Raw genomic sequence first — 18,993 nt, forward strand, 5'->3', positions numbered from 1 at the left:
TTCCTCCCACCCCTTCTCTCTCTCTCTCTCTCACACACACTCTCTCTCACACAGTGTATGTATCTGTGTCTCTCTCTCTTCCAGTCTCTCTCACATGGTGTATGTATCTGTGTCTCTCTCTCACACAGAGTGTATGTGTGTGTGAAGGGATCCCAATGTTACATGATTTTCATAATACCAGACCTGCTATCTATACCTTGAGCTCAAAGCCACAATCCCCATACATAACCATTAATAGCCCATTGTGAAATTTGGGTCCCCAGTTGTACTCATTGCAGTTTAAAGGATAAAACACACAGACTGTGAGAAGATATCATCGTCATCATGAGTACTAAAGAAGCAGTGGATTTGGGTGGCAGTAGGAGAAGAGGCAGTGCCCCAAAAGCAGGCTCTGTTTGGGAAAGCAGAATGAAGCTTGATGAGGTCAAGGGTGGCATCAAAGTCTTCATTGCCACTCATGAAAATCCACAAGAAGAAGATGCAGTGGAGAACATGGCAGAGGTTGAGAAGAAGGAGAGTAATAGTCTGAGACCCAAACAGAGCCCTATTGGAATTGGGGTGAGTGGGAAGAGGAAAACCTGGAAATCCGAGGGTTCTGAGGGGAGCCCAGTTCAGATTGCACGGCAGAGATCGGAAGTGAGCAAGAGTTTGGATGAACAGAGTAAGGAATTGAGTGTTTCTGGTGATGGGATCAAGAGAAGCCCTCTTTCAATCAAGAAAACAAGATCTGTATCATCGGCCCAGATCAATGATGGGGTGAGGAAAGTGAAATCTGATTCTACTGAGGTTAAAAATGAAGGTAATTCTGAGTTGAGGAAGGTGAAATCTGAGGCACTGCATTTGGCGAAACCAAAAACAGTGGTGGATTATGTGGATGAAAAAGTTGTTGATGATGAGCCAAACAGGGAAGAGAGCTCCGCTGGGAAAGTTGACAAGAGCTCTGTTGATGTTCCCAAATCAAGATCTGATGTGGAGTGTGTGTGTGAAGAGAAGAAGGCCATCACAAGCACCTGTTTGGATGATAATTTTGTTGATGTTGATGGCGATGAAGAAGAACAAGAAGATAAGGAAATTGAGGTTGAGAACAAGAGTCTTGACATTAAAGCAATCACAGAGCAAATTCAGAAACCAAAGAGAATTTTGGTTGAGGAGAAGAAACTGCTCAAGAACAGTGAAAAAAAGTCGGTGCCATTTTCACCTGTTGTCAGGAAAAAAACTCCTCCTGCTGTAAATCATGTCAGATTTCACCCAACCCCAACAAAAACCAATAATCCAAGTAAATGCTGCTACAATGATATATAGTTCTTGAAATGATTCAATCCCTTCTTTGTTCTAATTTTTACTGTGTTTTTTTTTATTACCCATTTTCCAGCTTCAGATCATTCCCATGGAATCCCAAGAACCAGAAGCAAACTGCAAAGCTTTGGTGAGTAAAAATCATCCACTTTCTTGAACTTTCTCTCTATTTTTTGGGTCATATTCAGCTCTGATTCCCTGTTTTGGTTGGTTGATTGCTATCAGTTGACTTAGTAATGTGGAGAGATGTATCAAAATCAGCCTTTGTTTTTGGGATTGGTACATTTGCTATTATCTCATCTTCATACACAAAGGACCTCAACGTCAGGTACATTTGGATAGATGGATTTGAAAATCAAGAAATGATTACAGACACAAAATTTGAAATCCATCCATTCAAATTTATAATTCTGGAAGATTTTCTCCCATTTTTGCAGCTTTATTTCTGTGGTTTCCTACTTAGGCCTTGTCTACCTTGCTGCAATATTTCTTTTCAGATCCCTCATCAGCAGGTAATTTTTTTACAGTAAATTCAGGTTTTTAACAACAGTAAATAGTTTTTAGAAAAAGTGATTTTGTACACTTAGACCCCCTTACATTTTCACCCAAAAAAGTTTCAAAATTAAATTTATACCCTTTCGAAAATTCTTGGTTTGTATACCTGATGCCCTACTATTAGAGTTTGGAAGGATAATGTTGACATCAACAAAAAAAATTACATAAAATATTTAATTTTACCCTTATTTAACGTTTATATGTATATTTTTGTACTTATAAATATGTGAAGGGAGGTTAATATTACTAACTTTTTTTCCTTACAAAATTATTACTCGAGAGTGTTAAATGAGGTGTAAAATAAAAAAATTATGTAATATTTTCGTTGTCGTCAGTGTATTTCGTCCAAACTAATAAAGAAAGGGGGTTAGGTATAAACGGTGAATTTTTTGAGGGATTAAGTATAATTTTAGAATTTTTTAAAAAAAGTGTAATTTTATATTTTTAAAGAGGGTCTACCAGTAATTACCACAAATAAATAAATAAATATTTCACCTTTGTTGATTTGGGATTTGACAGAGGGGCAATGGAGATGGATAGTGGAAATGAAGAATATGTTGTTGGAGAGGAAGAAAACTGAGAGCTCTTTTTTCAGGGGACCCTGCCACCACTATGAAGGTCAATTTTTCTCTACTCAATTTTTTACTATATTTTGTGTTGTATTTATAAATATATATATATTATATGTGTACAAAAAAAAGTTAATCAGTAAGTTTTCAGTTTGAGGTTAATTTTTGAGAATTATTATGATGTGAAATTGAGTGGAAAATGACAAATTCTGCCTCTGGCAGTTGGCAGTGCTGCTGTTTATTTTGGCAAGGTGTGGAAGCTCCATAACTATCTGGAAGATGGCCAAATTAGGTCGGTTTGATCTCCCCCCCACCCCACCCTACCCATTTTTTCTTATGAATAAATAAATAAAGGGTAAATGATAGTGGACTTTTTCACATAATTACAAGTATTCTTACATTGTTTAAAAAATTACAATGATCCTTTTGAAATTGAAGGTTATCTAACAAATATCCCCTACAATGGGCTGTCCTACAGTGGGCCATCACAAGAAGTATTTGTTAGACGATTAAGTTCAGAAGGGGAGAGTATTTCTAATTTTTGAAAAAAACGAAGGGTATATGTTATTATGATAAATCTCAAATAAAACCCGTTGTAAGTTACTCATAAATAATCCATTGGGAAAATGTGGGTTCACACCCCCTCCCCCTCTTTCTTTTGGGGTGGGGGTGGGGTTATTAGGAAAAAATAAAGGGTAAATTACAAAAGGAATACTTTTGGAATTAACGACTTTCTAATATATACTCCTGACAATAATCTGTCACAAAAAAGTATTTATTAGATAGTCATTAATTTTAAAAATTATTTATAATTTTTTAAATGATAAAAAATATTTATAATTATAATTAATTACAAAAAAAGCTCGTGGTAAAAATAAATCCATATGTTCTCTTTCACTAAATATGTGTGCTGACATTTGGGACAGGCTTTATTGGAGTATTTACGGTGCCAAAATTCTGCTCATCCTACTCCTCACAGTTAACTGCATACGGTAAGAATAATCATCATACACATCTGAATTCTATGCAATTATTTGTGCTACACACTCCAATACTGGAGCCTTTTTTTTTTTTTTTATTTATCTCAATTGACTTATTATAAATTATATAAAAATATTTTAATTAAATTATTCGTATACATTATCTCAATTGACTTATTATAAATTATATAAAAATATTTTAATTAAATTATTCGTATACATCTTCTATATACTAATGTATGTAAGAAGTCATATTTTCACCCTTATAATGGTATGTAGTTTGGTTAGAAATAAATTATTTAATCTATAATAAGTCAATAATATTTAATCAGGGCTAATTTTTTAACTTTTTATTAATATTAAAAAATTCAGTAAATTTTAATTAACGGAAGAGATTTATTTGTTAGACGAAAATAGATATTGTGTATTTAGATATAATTTTTAAAAAAATAAGGAGTTTACGTGTAATTATATCAAATTCCAGATATAGGCAGTATAATTGTCTTTATAATGTATTTCATATTCATAGGCCTTTTTTAATAGGAAAAAATATTTCCCTATCTCAAATAATGAATTTAATTTTACTTGATAAAGATTTATACAATAGTAAGAATATATATATATATATATATATTTAAATATATAAGCTTTTTGTAGAATTATTGTTTGCAATTGTAGGGCGTGACTATATGATTCAGCTACTATGATAAATATGAAAAATACAAGCTGAAATATAATTTTACAATTAAAATATTTTAGTAGTTGTTTAATAAGTTATTTAGTTTTCTTTTTCTTTTTACATTTAATTAAATAAGTACATTTAAAATTTGATTGTTCGCACATATTGAGTATGCTTTGAAAACTCGCTGGCACAACAAATGAAGGTACATTTTGGATACGACGATTTCGCGATGCTTGGGGGTCATGTTCTCACAAGAAAGCCGTAGGGTTCGCCGTCTTCGCTCTCGTTTGGAATTTGTCCTCAGTCGTTGCCCGAATTTGGGCAGGTACGTAAATCTCGCTTTGTTCTTTCTAAATATTTTATAACACATTATATACATAGAAAATGGGAAAAATATAAGCAATTCTCTTGTGATATTGCAAATGAGCAAATTACCCTCTTATGAAACAATAAATAGCGATTTACCTCCCTGTATTTTTTTAAATACAACAATTTACCCCCTATGATTTTTAAAAATGAAGCAATTTACCTCCTTGATATTAAAAATAAGCACATTACCCCCTTATGAAAAAAATATAGCAATTTATCCGCCTGTACTTTTTTAAAATGAAGCAATTAAGGAGGTAAATTGCTTCATTTTAAAAAGTACAAGAGGGTAAATTGCTATATTTTTTGTATAAGGGGGTAATGTGCTTATTTTCAATATCACAGGAGGATAAATTGCTATTCACCCCATAAAAAAAGTAATATCGTCAAAAAATATTAAGAAAATTGTCAACAATGTCTGAATTCATTAGTAAGGTTGATCCCCCGAGATTCTCTATTTTTCAAATTGTATTAGTTGAATTCTACTTATATGTGGACAAGCGTTTATTTTTAAGGTAAATTAAAATATCATTTCTGAGATTAAATTTAATTACACAATCATTCTATATCATTTAAAAATTACAAGTACATCCCCTGAGATTGTAATTATTTAAATCGGTACCCTCTCAGAGGTAGATAAATTAAGTTGAAACCATCTTAGGGGTATATTTAATTTTGAAAAAGGCACGAGTATTTATGTTATTAGACTTAATCTTAAAGGGTGTCAATGCACTGTACCTAGATTCCTATTATAGTTTTTGGTTGTTGTCTATTTGTGGTCTTTCAGTACACGCTTTTGAAGTTATTAATTTACTTAATTAATTTTTAGGATAAATTGCAAAGAGCTCCTCTAAAGTTTGTCATATTCACTATTACACCCTTGTTGTTTGAAAAAAATATAAATACCCCTTTAGAATTAATGGATACTTAAAAAATCCTAACAATCCATTATACGGAAATATTTATTAGACGGTCATTAATTTCAGATGAGTATTTGTAATTTTTTAAACAACTAAAAAATATTTATAATTATGATAAATTTCAGTGGAACCAAGTGTAATTTACCCAGTATAAATAACATTGAAAGATCTATTGTTTTTGTACATATAATTGAATTAGTAATTTACATGAAACATTTATGATGCAGTGTTCATGTTGTTTGTGGGGTTCAAGTACTATCAGCAGTCATTGGTGAGAGATGCAGATGAAGGAGCCACAAATAGTACTGGAAATCATTCTTGGCAAGGAAGAAATAATGTTGGCAGCAAGCAAAAGAAAGTGTGTTGACACATTGCTGTATTTGTGTGTGTGTGGATGGGTTATCTATAGGTAGAAATAATTAATGAGAATTAGATTTGTTTTTTTTATTGAATAAACAAAAAGAAAAAATAAATAGAAAATTATATATTAGTATTGTGTTTTTAATTATTGAGCTTGTACAATGTTTCTATTTACTGTAAATTACGTTGATACTTTGTGAGGTTAGATTTAAATACATAAAAATCTGTTGCTCTTTGCAAATATTACAAGTACGACACTTGATGATACAATTGTAATTATAAGTATATTTTTATTCAATTAAAAATTCTACACAAAATTTTCATGAGGTATTTTACACTAATTGATGAGGGTGCATTTTATGTCATTTTCGATTGATATTTTGTCAACTTTTTGCTACTAAAATGCATCTAATCAAATGTTATATTGCAACATTAATTTATTAAGGAAGGATTGGATGAAAAACTATGAAAGGGGTCAAAAACAAAAAAATGGACAGATTAGAAGAAAAAATTATGCGTGCCCACGCCTAACAATTGTGGCTGGAAAAGGAAGGCTCAATGACTCGAATTTGGCAAGAAATTGAAGCTGTTTGGGATATCTTTTTGATGAAAGGAAATCACTTTTGTTGAAGGAATGTCTTTAAGTGAAGGAAAAATTACATAATATCCCCCTGTGTGATGCTAAAATTGCACAAAACTTATTTGTGTTAAATAAATAGCCAGAAAAGACCCTGTGAATTCTGAAACCCTGTTAAAAGGACACCATCCGTCCAAAACTGATGGAAGGTGTTGTACACACGGTGGAAATGAGAGTAGGGGCTTTTTTTACTCTATTTCAGCTTTTTTGGTAGTTTAATGGCCAAAATACCATTCTCCTCCACTAAATAGTAAATATACAACTTAACATCCTCCCACAAATATACTACACAAAAATAAGGTTTTAAGTGGGCAAATGTCCAATTTGCCCCTTTTGTTTGAATATAAATAAAAATCACTTATAATATTATATATTATTAATTAAATTAAATTAAATTATTATTTAATTTAAATATATTTAAATATTTATTTATAAAATATACTAAATCAATATAACAATACCTAAAAATTATATCAATTTTTTTAAATTTTATAAAATGTTATATTAAAATTATTAATATATATTTAAATTAAACATTAATATTTTTTTATTATTTTTAAATTTTATTAAATTGAATAATTTTGTTAGAATATAAATCAAAATCACTTACAATATTAGATATTAGTAATTAAAGAAAATTAGTAAATTAAATTAAATTAGTATTTAATTTAAATATATTTTAATATTTATTTATAAAATTTACTAAATAAATATAAAAATACTTAAAATTTATATCAATTCTTTGACTTATATAAAATATTATATTTAAATTAAACATTTAATATTTTAGTCTTTGGTAGGAAACTATCATTTTAGTACTAGTAAAATTAGGTAATTTGTAGTATATATATATATATATATATATGTATGTGTGTGTGTGATGTAATTCAATATGAAGATTTTTTTTTACTCTTGGGATTTTGACTCTTGGATTTTCAGCTTCCTCTTCAATTATTTTCTATGTTTTTATGATAATTCTAACTTCCCTATTCATGCGTTCTTTGATGAGCATGTCTAGCTAAATTCTCTCATTCTGGTTAAGGATTTGGCGAATGTTTAATTTCTATGCCTCGTGAGATCTAATTATGCTTTCTACTCTCGTTCATATTGATATTGTGTTGTTTTTTGTGCTTTTATACAAATAGTTTGATTTATGAATGATAAAGCTCATTCATTGTGAAAAATATTTGCCTAACCAATTGAATTGCAAATCCGTAATTGCTTGTTTAATTCAATGATTAGTGGTAACACAACATAATTGATTATAAATAAGTTTTCGATTATGTTGTGGAGAATGCACAATCTAACTTAAGTAAATTCTCATAGGAATTTATTGGTTAGAATTGGGCTTTTCTAGTTCTTAATGTTGTCGGTAAATTAAATCTTTAAGGACGTTCCCAAGGTTCTTTTTTTTTTTCCCCAAAAATCACCTAGAGGTGGGAGAGTTTTTCGGAATCCCCAGTCCTTCTATATTAAAATGCACAAAGAAGTTACAGTGGGGAGAGCTACCTCCATAGAATTTCTAGCAAAGCCATAAACAGGAGTACTACTACTCCCTAACAAATAGAGCAACATTAAACATGGAGTACTGCTCCCTTACAACAAAAGACACAAACAGGTGTACTAAAAATAAAATTATGGTGAGTCAAAAAGTACAACCACATCAATAAGCCTTTCGACATTTTCGAGATAAATCTTACTTTCTTCATCTATGTCTAATGACTTATACTCCTATATAGCACCCTGTTGACCCGGCTCGTTAATCTAAAACCAGGACTATCGACCACCTTGTACTTGGGGCATTAAGATTGGTCCATTTGGACTCATACAAGTACAAACATTTGACTCTATAAATACCTCACAAGCCAAACTATTTCGAATCATAGTATGCCATTATTAATTTCATCAAACAATTTTTCATGTCTATTCCCCTCATATAACTGGAATAGACCTTTTCTTTCTTTATACTTTTTATTTTTCTTCATTAATGTTAGTGCTCCAAAACTATTTGATCTTAAACTAGTCTTAGGTTCATTGTTTAAAATTAGATAATCCAAAAATTAGTTTAGGGGTGAATACTAATTAAATAATAGTTGAGGGGGTGAAATGTATTTATATAAAAAATGCTAAGATCTCCTTTTATTAGTTAATTATTATCTTCTTTCCCCGTTTTCGCCCCCATTCTGCCTCCTCACTGTGTTATCTTCCTTCCCAATTTCCGATCACTGCCGCCCCTCTCTCGTATCAACGCCACCTTCGCCCGTTACGCCGCCGCCGAAACGTAGGCCGTCCAAAGCACCAGAATCACCCGCCGTCTTCATCCCTCTCTAGCCCCACTCCATCCGGCAGCGCGACGCCTTTGTAGCCTATGGTGGGCTTAAATTAGCTATACGACGAGCCGAGGGAAGAGATAAAGAGCTTACAGATTTATCTAAAAACACGACGCCGAGTCGACGCCGGCGCGCCTCCTCCGGCTATCGTGACTGCGGTAATTCTCCTTTACTCTCCGCCGCCGAATCTCCCTCCGCTTGTTGCATTTCATGGAAACTGACATTGCACCTGGCTGATTTGTCTAGTTCCTTTCAGTTGCCTTGCGGTCACTCATACGAGGACACTCCAAATATTGTTTTTTAGATAATCCGGCGACACACGAAATCCTGACTTTAGGATTTTCCACTGAGAAATTGTTGTTCTGTGGTTTCTCAGGCCCTAGGTTTCTGATTTAAAGGTGAAATTATTATGTGATTACTGTTAAGGTAGAGAAAAAGATGATAAAGTTGACAACTTCACTTGAAATCACGGAAGATAAGCACTTTGGTTGCTTTTCCTATTCTGTTTTTTCAGGTTGCATTATTGTGAATTTCCATTTGCTTTCTGCTTTGCAGTATCGCAATTTACATTCAAGGGAAACTCACAGGATTAGATAGATCATTGTTGGGAGGCTGTTTACCTGGCTGTCCTCTAGGAGGGGTTGCGAGACAACCATCATAGTATATTCATCTGCATGCAGAGGATTATGGACTAAACAAATACTCACAGTAAATTATTGAGAACAAAAGATGAATATCATGGGATGGGGTTGTTAAAATGAATTTCGACTTTTCTTGGGTTAAATCTAACAATGGCCCTTGGGCCTTGATAGAGCTGGACATAAGAGAGGCTCCATCAAGACTGACCTTGATAATTGAAATGGCTACATTCATGTGGATTGTGTTAAGCATTGAATTTGTATCTCTATTGATGTTGCATGTAAGTAATGTTGCTTCAAATCTTCATTTAGTCTATGCTGTAGTTGTTTTTTATGTATGGCATGACAGATGAGTTTAGCAGCGGACTCTCCAGTACACTCGTCAAGCAGTGAAGACTTAGCAGCATTTCTTGATGTAGAGTTGGATACTGTTTCTGATGCATCAGCAGATCCTGAAGAAGTTGCGGAAGAAGAAGAGGAGAGTGATGATGGTGACGGGGGCAACTATGACATGGATCTTAAGAGGTATACTTAAGCTGATGAAGCCACTTACCGTTATGCAGCATGTTTCAGTCATAAGCTGAGTCTAGCTTTTCAGGTCTAGGGTATGTGATAATACAATATTATTACTCTAGAACAAACCCCTCTTTCTTCACCATGGTGCTTGGAAGATTTATATAATGGAGCAACGCAGTAACAACTTGGTATCCTGTCTATCTAATATATTCATACTCTATTACGCAGTTGATTGCATATTCGCTTAAAAGATTCAGACTTCCCTTGTGAATTGCTTGGTGAAAGTGGATGTTTTCGTTTGTGCTTTCATTGTTGGTTGAATCTTGTCTAGGAAGTAAAATTCAGCAAATGATTAATTCGAGTTGCAACAACTTGAACACACCAGCACCATTTCCTTTGCTCTTGAAATCTTTAGATGAATCACATTTTGGGCAATTGTTCGTATTTCCTTTTATGATGCATCTCAAACTTATTCGTTATTGTAGAGTTAAAAGGCGCAAGGTGGAATTGTCCGAAGGCATAAATCCACAGAGTTCCTCTTCCCAAGGAGAACCAGCAAAAGTTGTTGGTGGTACGCCCAATTAGTTGAATTTCTTATTTTTTCTTTCAGTGACTTAGTGTGTGACTGTGTGTGTAAATAACTAAATATTCTGTTCAGGCCTGATAGCTTCAAGGATTGATGGACACAAGTTGGCCTTTCTCTAAACAAAGAAACCAGAAAGAGAAAAAAAGTAGAAAACTACTGTAGATAGGTGCTTAATCCTGTGTACCTTTGTTCTTGAATCTTGATTCACGACCCAAGTACTGGATGGATAACTTCCTTTCACCAACTCACCTTTCAACAATGCTCGGCGACTACTGAGTGCTTTTTATTTCTCTTACTGGTTAATTCTTTTTCATTTTCTGTTTGAACTCATATCACATAGTTGTAAATGCTATTTTATCTTGTGCACCGTGGGCGGCATATAATAATTGATAAACATTTGTACAAGATGTTTGTGACTTGTTCCCTTTTGCCTTTAGTACAACACTAGTGTAATTGTGCTTTAAAGCTTACATGATTGACATTCGAGAGCATGGTGGGGCAACTCTGTTTCAAATGCTTCAAGAGTCACTTCTATTGTATGGTCGAATCTGTTACAGGTCTCTTGTGTATTGCACCTTGCCGTCCTCCCTTTTGCTTCTCATATTGCATTTAACTTGTATTTTTCAAACTGCTTTTTTGTTGCTTCTTTCTGCTTGTAGCATATCATCGTCTTGAAAATTTTAGGCATTGACTCATTTTGCCCTCTACTCATGTGTTCTTGTGCAGGCTTGTTGCCCAAGAAGAATATGTGTCCACATCCTGGTGTTTATGCAGGAATGTGCATGCGGTGTGGGCAAAAGATGGATGATGAGTCTGGTGTTGCATTTGGGTACATACATAAGGTTACTTTCTGAGAATATGAATTTGAGTTCCGTAATATTTTCTTTCCATTGTTTTCCTCTAAATCATGCAAATATTATCCAAATCTGATAGATGATGTCAGAGTTATCATATGCTTAATAACTCTACTTAAGTTGAAGAGATAAACTAAAAGTACGGAGTAAAAATACGGATTAGTGGCCAATTAATTCATTAAAGCGCATGCCTAATATTTGGTTGTGCTAATAGCTCCGAGTGTTCACTTGTTGGAAGGAAGCAAAACAATATACCTAGTAAGGATGGAGAATAAAAGACACATTAGGATCAAGATTAAAGAAATGGGATGTGTTTTTTTATTCTCATGTACTCGTTATGCTAGAGTTTTGCTAGTTTTTTTTTCTTCCTATTCGTGTAGCATCAAATGAATTTAGGAACAACGCGAATGTAGGGCAAGATACTTCATATTGAGCTTTCCCTGCTGTCTTGCAGTTGTAAACATGAGAAAGTATTTCATTTATTTATGAAGTAAAGTTTCCTGCATGCAGAATTTGAGGCTTGCTAATGATGAGATAGCCCGATTACGTGACAAAGACTTGAAGAACTTGCTACGTCATAAGAAACTGTGTTTGGTTCTTGATTTAGATCATACGCTGCTCAATTCAGCTCGGCTTCCTGATATTACAGTGGAAGAAGGATACTTAAGCCAAAGAGATGCTTTGCCAGGTATCTTTTGTGGTCCTTAGTTTGACAATCCTTTTGTTGCATTTGAAAATTTGCATTTTCTGATGTTTATCTGCATGTTTTACTGTAGATCTTTTGATCTTGCCCTTTAATTAACGCATATTGGTGTGAAGTGTCTGTGCCTGTCAAAAATGGAAGTCTATCAAGCACAATTTGACTTCCTATAACTTAATACCAGGGGCAGACTTAACCGTCCTTCCTACTGGACAATTGGGGAAAATAAATATTAAAAAGGTTCGTATAAGTTTCATGAGAAAGCAAAGAAAAGCATGAGATACATATATCTTTTCTTTGCAAAATATTTCTCCAATGAGAAATTAGTTCCACCTTCATCGATCATCATATTATATACATTAAGGCAGTTGCTGACTAATGTAATGGAAGTGCGAGCAAAAATTTTCGAAGGTCTTGGTTATACAAGATTGTTTTGCTTTGTGCATTGAGTTTACTTTGTAATCTTGTATTAATGAGTATTGAATCATGCTTGGATCATTGTTTTGATGTAGCTTTGTTCTGTTTTTGGTTTTGAACAGATATAGGTTAGGGTACATAATGCTAGAATTTATTTATAATCTGAGTAATTCATCTTATTTAACTTTTTTGTATTTGTGTTATCCGGTTCAGACTCCTTGGTCTTATAAACTTGTTTGGATTGGTTTTAGTTTCGCATGATCCAATATTTTTATACTTCGACTTTTCTTTGTGTGTGTGTACGTGTATCTGTATTATTAACAATACCATAAGGCATCCTTTAATTTTTTGGATGGGATTAAAAGGGGTTAGATAATTTCATGATTAATGTTGGGATATTTGGTAAGATGATAATTTAATAGCTTATTTACTTTGCATGAATCATTAGATGACTATTGTGTGATTAATTTATATTGTATTAATTTTTGTAGTTGTTATAAGGTAAAATTTTGTTATTGCCCCGTAATAGGACAAAAACATCAATGTCACATATTCACATCACAAAATGTAAAACATTTAAAAATACTTTAAATATATATATATATATCTAATATCTATATCATTTTTCCCATCACCACTATATTCATCTTCATAAAAATCATATTTTATTAATATATATTATTACAATAATATCAAAATTATATCTAACTTATACGAATTATTATAAATTCTTAACATCAGAAGAAATTTTTATTTTTAAAATTTCTATTTATTATTTGTTATCCTATAATTTAATTTTATAAAAATACTTATTAAAATTACTAAAGTGAAATTTAAAATAATTTTAATTTATAAGTATTACAAAATTATAATTAATTAGTTATTAAATTACTATAAGTAGTTACATAAAGAAAACCCCACTAAATGTCGTCGTCTTCACTAAGGCCTAAATCTCCTGCGCCTCGCTGCCAACTTCCTTGCCCACTGCCCTCGCCCCTCTCTGCCTGCCGATGACGGCTAAAGCCCGACTCTTTCCACTGCACCAGCGCCAGCACCCTCATCTCCCTTGTCTCCCTCCACGATCCCGCCCTCATTTACCGACAATGAGATGCCAGTCCCTACCTCATCCCCCTTCCCTGCCAGCCCAACACCACCCCTTCTGCCCCCAACATTGCCCTCCACAACTCCCCTCAGAAAATGACCAACAAGCATATGGATCTCAAATTAAAGAGTTGTATCTGTTAATTTTACCAATGGTAATGGAGGGAATGCTGAGAAGTAAAGGATGCCTGAAGCTCTTCAACTAAACAAGGAAGAAAGAAGAAGGAACTTGTGAATGAGCGTCGTTTTGTCAAAAAAGCATCTGACATGTCTGAAAAGTTTCTGTGATATGTTATGAAGTTTTACACGAAATAAGGGGCCAATATGAGAGGAAACACAATTTCACGAGGACATTTTGGGAAAAAAAAAATTAATCATACTCAGTTGCACGAGGACAATTTTGGGAAAAAAAAATTAATCATACTCAGTTGGGCTTGTCAACATAGATAATAATCATGGGCTGGATGGTTATCAAGCCACCATCACAATCGATATCGGGCCACCTCCACTTATCATTGGCTTGGCCTAACCTAAGTAAACAAGATACTGGTTGATTGTTTGTTGGGATATCAGACCCAGTACTGCCAAGTGAAGGTGCCCTAAAGGTTTATTCTGCCCGTGGATGTCTGAAGAGGATATGATTATTTATTACCATAAACGGATTTGTGTTCTAAATTTCGTAATAACCTTTTATGAAATTTCGATGAATCAACTTAACGTGCTTCCACCTGCTCCTTGCTTGGGGTGTTCATAGATTGGTAAGCTTACTGAACTACACCGAAACTGAAATTTTGGTACATACTGAATACCGAACCCAATCATTTCTTTTATATAATGTGTATTATATTAGATTATCTTCTGTTATACTATATATATATATATTATATTGTATATAATATGTACTACTTCTGTTATACTATATATATATATTATATTGTATATAATATGTACTATAGATATTGGAATATGAATTTTCATTTTTTTTCTTTTTTTAAAAGCAAATTTGGTATATTACCGAAAACTCGCTTCAGCATTCGCTACTCAAGCTTGGCATACTGAATTTTCGGTGTGTTTTGATTTGGTTGGATTTATTGGATGCACACCCCTACTCCCTGCCCCACCTTCCACCCCTCTCACAAAAACAAAAGGGTTCTGCCAAGTAGATCCTTGATCTCCCCTGCTTTATAAAGTCCAGCTCTTTTAGATTTTAGATTTTGTAGGTAACTTGCTAATCATGCAGTTTATATTATATGCGTACATATATGCAGATTTCAAGAGTATGTTGGTGCTCTGTGTGTTATGCCACTGAATACTGAGTGATGAAAGATCAAGTATGTTAAGGAAGCTTTCAACAGCTGTGTCAATGAAGGATTTTGCAAATTTGGGGTGCTCATACTTGAGAAAAGAAAAGGGTTTAATCATCTCCCCAGACTTAGCACTAGCCAAAAAAGATTTAAGAACAAGCTGATTGAAAATATTATTAGGGGCGTGTATATCATGGTTTGGCGGCCTTGGTAGGATGAAATTTGATATGCCTTCACGCAAAAGGGTTTTGTTATAGTAGATATTAGTTACCTCTGCCTGGCAGGTGAAGCATCTAGATTTGACATGCATCTCATGGAATTAATTATATTGTGATGTCAAACTTGCATCCTTGCATGATGCTTTTATCGTTCATAACACAATTTCTTTTGTCATATGCTAAGTTCTCCATGAGTGAGCATCCACAGTTACTATCGCAGTTATGAACATCTTTGTTTATTCTCTACCATGACTATCCACTCTTTAAATCTGATAAGTGCTCCATGTAATAGTATGATTGTTTATGCTTTGATTAAGACCCTTTAACATTCCAATTTGCTAGTTAACTTTAGATTATTATTGTTCTTTGCCTTCAACCAGGAAATAAGTCTTTTACCTTTCAGTTCTTTTCTAGAGAGTTCATTGCTGCTTCAATTTCTTCATTCTTGTGGCAAAACCAACTTAGTTTCCAGTCGTTCTGAGTTTTATCCCACGTGTAATTTTTGTGACATGCATTTTGCATTATGACCAGATGCCTTAAAGAGCAGCTTATTCAGACTGGACCGGATGCAGATGATGACCAAGTTGAGGCCATTTGTGCACGCATTCCTTAAAGAAGCTAGTAATTTGTTTGAGATGTACATATACACCATGGGTGAACGTCCATACGCTTTAGAAATGGCAAAGCTGCTTGATCCTGGAGATGTTTACTTTAATTCCAGAATAATTGCGCAAGGAGATTGTACGCAGAGGTATCAGAAGGGTCTTGATGTTGTTTTGGGACAAGAAAGCGCAGTCCTCATACTTGATGATACAGAAGCGGTAATGACTGACCTCAATTATAGAACTGATTGAAGTGGATTCCTTTCTTTTAGGCTAGTTATTGTGATCCTTGGCTAATTTTTTTTTAATGTATTATCTGATGAATGATGTTGGATTAGATGAGCTTTGCCCCTAAGCGCACTTTTTTTTATTTCTCGAATCACATTCACGAGTATTAGCTGTCCTTAAGCTTTCTTATATTACAATTATTAGTGCACAATTATTTGTGGTTTGGAAAATATAAACCAAAGAAAGCTTTGGAGACTTAAATTTAGCATTCTATCTTTTGTTTGGTGATGTTGATGGTTTACTTGTGGTGTTAAGCATGCTTAGATCAATTATGTGAGTGCGGAGAATTGCTCGTTTCGCTTGACTGTGTGATATGTGCTGGGCTAGGAGGTGCTGCATTTATTCCGTTGTTAGATGCTAGGACAGCTCGTTCTTCACCATATTTGTTTATTTTTAGTTTTGGTCTACTCTAGAGAATCCTTTTGTGGCAGGCCTAGTGATTTGAGGGCTGCTGTTTGGTGTGAATCCGTTTGTGGAAATCCTAGTGATTTGTGGTTCTTTTGTAAAACTACTTAAAAATAATAGGAATTTACTTGGCAGTTGAAAATTTCTGAACTGCATAAAGTGAATATCTTACAAGTACAAGGATGTATGTTGAACTGTCAAAACTTTGGGAAAGATTACTGTGAAAAGAGTTTGCTAATCTGTCAAAATATCAACATAAGTTGCTATTGCTCCTAATGACTGAAATATTTTAGTAATCCAAGTCATTTGCTGAATTAATTCGTCGTGCGTGCTTGCATGAGACCATTTGTGCTTGTCGGCTTGACTCCTATGCCTTGGCATCCATGCTATGCAGTTTCATCCCAACTTTCTGATAGTAGAAAAGAACTGATTCGGCTTATAAATAAGCATGACGTGCCGTCATTTATTGATATTGCCACACTTGAGATATATGCTTAGGTTTCCAATTATGAAATTAATTTATCTGGTTGTTTATGTGTTATAAACATTGTTATTATAAGTAAATAGTGAACAATGTGATTGGAAACTAAGAGAATCAGAGAGGGAAAAAGGAAATGTGAGAGGAGATAAGTGAAAAAAGCAAAACCAACTTGTTACTAGAACCACCTTAATACTTATAAACTTTCTATTGGTTCTTAAGACGACAGCCCAAAAATGCCATACAGACAAGTTACTTTAACAACTCTCGCTTAATAAAAGTACAGGTTTAATTTTTGGCAACATATATTTTGTTTCCTTTTATTCATCAAGATGTTATAGCTAGCAGTAATAGATTGGGCGTCATTTATTATAGGTGTGGGGAAAGCATAAGGAGAACTTAATATTAATGGAAAGATATCACTTCTTTGCTTCAAGTTGCAAGCACTTTGGTTTCAATTGTAAATCACTTTCTGAACTAAGAAGTGATGAAAGTGAGACTGATGGAGCACTGGCTACTGTTCTCAAAGTTCTTCAGCGTGTCCACAGTTTGTTCTTTGACCCGGTATTGCCTCTTCACTCCCTCAATAATAAACAAATAAATTCATAATTAACTGCTTTTCGAGTTCATTTAGTTGAGGTGTATTGTTTCAGGGACACAAGGATCGTCTAGAGGACCGAGACGTGAGACAGGTAAATCTGGATCGGAGGTCCGAGTATACTCTCCTTTCTATTTGTTGGTGCTTGGTGTTGTGTCTTGTCTGGTTCACTGCTGGAGCAAAGGAATTGATAATACCTTTACTTTGGGCAGAGTTTTTTTGATTTTCGCAGCCAAGCTATGGTGTAAATATATTTTCTCTTTTCTTCGCGGTTTTGGGGGAAGGCACTGCAGATGAAATATATGAAAGCTTGATTGCTCTATGTTGTTAGCATACTGCAATAAAATGATCAAGTTCAAGTCTAAATCTTTTTTAATTAGTGGATGGAATATTTTTGGGGGTATCAATTCATAAAGCTAGAGTCTTTTCTTCTCGTAAATGTAATTATTATGTATCTATGGTAATGGGATAAAAACAACAGTTAGCATGTGAGGTGATTTATATGAGCTGGATGTGAGCTAATATATGTAGCAATAATCTAATAAGTTGTTTGTTCATTGTGTTTGACTAGGTTTGGTACTGTCAATTACTGGATTATCTTGAATAATTAACTAGTAATCCTAAAATCTGCTTTCGTTTCGCCAAGTTTGTCTCCTTAATGGTTGTATAATCACTAGTGATAACGCAGAAGTAGCTTATTCTGAATTTATGGTGACTTAACGAAGTTTTCATGCTCTAATCATCATCTCTCCAATCAAATGTCAGGTGCTAAAAACAGTTCGTAAGGAAATTTTAGAGGGCTGCAAAGTTGTCTTCAGCCGTGTCTTTCCAACCAATTTCCCCGCTGAGGAGCACCACTTGTGGAAAATGGCGGAGCAACTGGGAGCAACATGCTCATTAGAACTTGATCCATCTGTTACACATGTGGTCTCTATGGATGCAGGAACAGATAAATCCCGTTGGGCAGTGCAGGAAAAGAAATTTCTGGTCCATCCTAGGTGGATTGAGGCTTCGAACTACATGTGGCAAAAGCAGCCGGAAGACAGCTTCCCGGTTAGCCAAGCAAAGAATAAATGATCCGTTTGTCCTCTGCATCTAACCTCCGTTGACAAATTTACTTGCACTCATTTTTCAGCTGTTTCCATTAGGTGTACTGTCCAACCTGGCTAGTTACAGCAGTTGTTGTTTGTATTGCCTTAACTAAACCTTCTCTTTCAGCCTACTTTAGTAAAGATTTTGATGAAGGTGTCTGCCAAAGTGAACCTTCCATCAGATCCAAGATTTTGTAAACCTTGATAGCTAGTTGAGAAGTTCATCCCGGTTTTTGTACATAACAACCAGTTTAGGAACGCAATTTATCTTCTTTAAGTTAACGTAATCTGCAGTTTACACCATGGGGTTACTGTACGGTTAGCCCAAGACATCAGATTTGGAATTTATGTTCGACTCCGGGGTCCCGAATGTTGTGGAATTCATTTCTTTTTCCGTAATGGAAAATTTCATAAATGTGCAATAATGTACAATTGTACAATACAATCAAGATCTAGAGGCCTCATTAGTGTTTAACGTCCTAGGCCAAGGTACCTTAAACTA

At 34.1% G+C, this 18,993-nt stretch overlaps 2 protein-coding genes across 3 annotated transcripts; both read left to right on the forward strand.

The window, feature by feature from the left end:
• Positions 16 to 5,914, forward strand: LOC105162941 (reticulon-like protein B21). Its single transcript, XM_011081122.2, is given in 10 exon segments — positions 16 to 1,276; positions 1,373 to 1,426; positions 1,522 to 1,624; positions 1,734 to 1,808; positions 2,371 to 2,424; positions 2,427 to 2,469; positions 2,643 to 2,712; positions 3,347 to 3,412; positions 4,285 to 4,407; positions 5,596 to 5,914. Coding segments are annotated over 10 exon segments (1,680 nt in total). The 5' UTR covers positions 16 to 324; the 3' UTR covers positions 5,736 to 5,914.
• LOC105162942 (RNA polymerase II C-terminal domain phosphatase-like 4) lies at positions 8,528 to 18,791 on the forward strand. Of its 2 annotated transcripts, none has more exons than XM_011081124.2 (9): positions 8,528 to 8,853; positions 9,658 to 9,858; positions 10,335 to 10,420; positions 11,162 to 11,277; positions 11,800 to 11,977; positions 15,561 to 15,850; positions 17,178 to 17,366; positions 17,456 to 17,494; positions 18,166 to 18,791. In XM_011081124.2, exons 2-9 carry the CDS (start codon positions 9,683 to 9,685, stop codon positions 18,475 to 18,477), a joined length of 1,386 nt encoding a protein of 461 aa, XP_011079426.1. In that variant the 5' UTR covers positions 8,528 to 8,853; positions 9,658 to 9,682; the 3' UTR covers positions 18,478 to 18,791. The 2 variants fall into 2 exon arrangements, with proteins under 2 accessions (XP_011079426.1, XP_011079425.1); XM_011081123.2 differs by having other exon boundaries at positions 9,683 to 9,858.

This window comes from Sesamum indicum, linkage group LG5 (assembly GCF_000512975.1).
Source record: "Sesamum indicum cultivar Zhongzhi No. 13 linkage group LG5, S_indicum_v1.0, whole genome shotgun sequence".
NCBI classification, from domain to species: Eukaryota; Viridiplantae; Streptophyta; class Magnoliopsida; order Lamiales; family Pedaliaceae; genus Sesamum; species Sesamum indicum.

Coding starts and splice junctions, on each gene's coding strand:
- LOC105162942 (XM_011081124.2), top strand. CDS start 9,683: ATGAGTTTAGCAGCGGACTCTCCAGTACACTCGTCAAGCAGTGAAGAC. Junction 11,978..15,560: donor CCAAAGAGATGCTTTGCCAG/GTATCTTTTGTG, acceptor CATTATGACCAG/ATGCCTTAAAGAGCAGCTTA. Junction 17,367..17,455: donor ACAGTTTGTTCTTTGACCCG/GTATTGCCTCTT, acceptor GTATTGTTTCAG/GGACACAAGGATCGTCTAGA.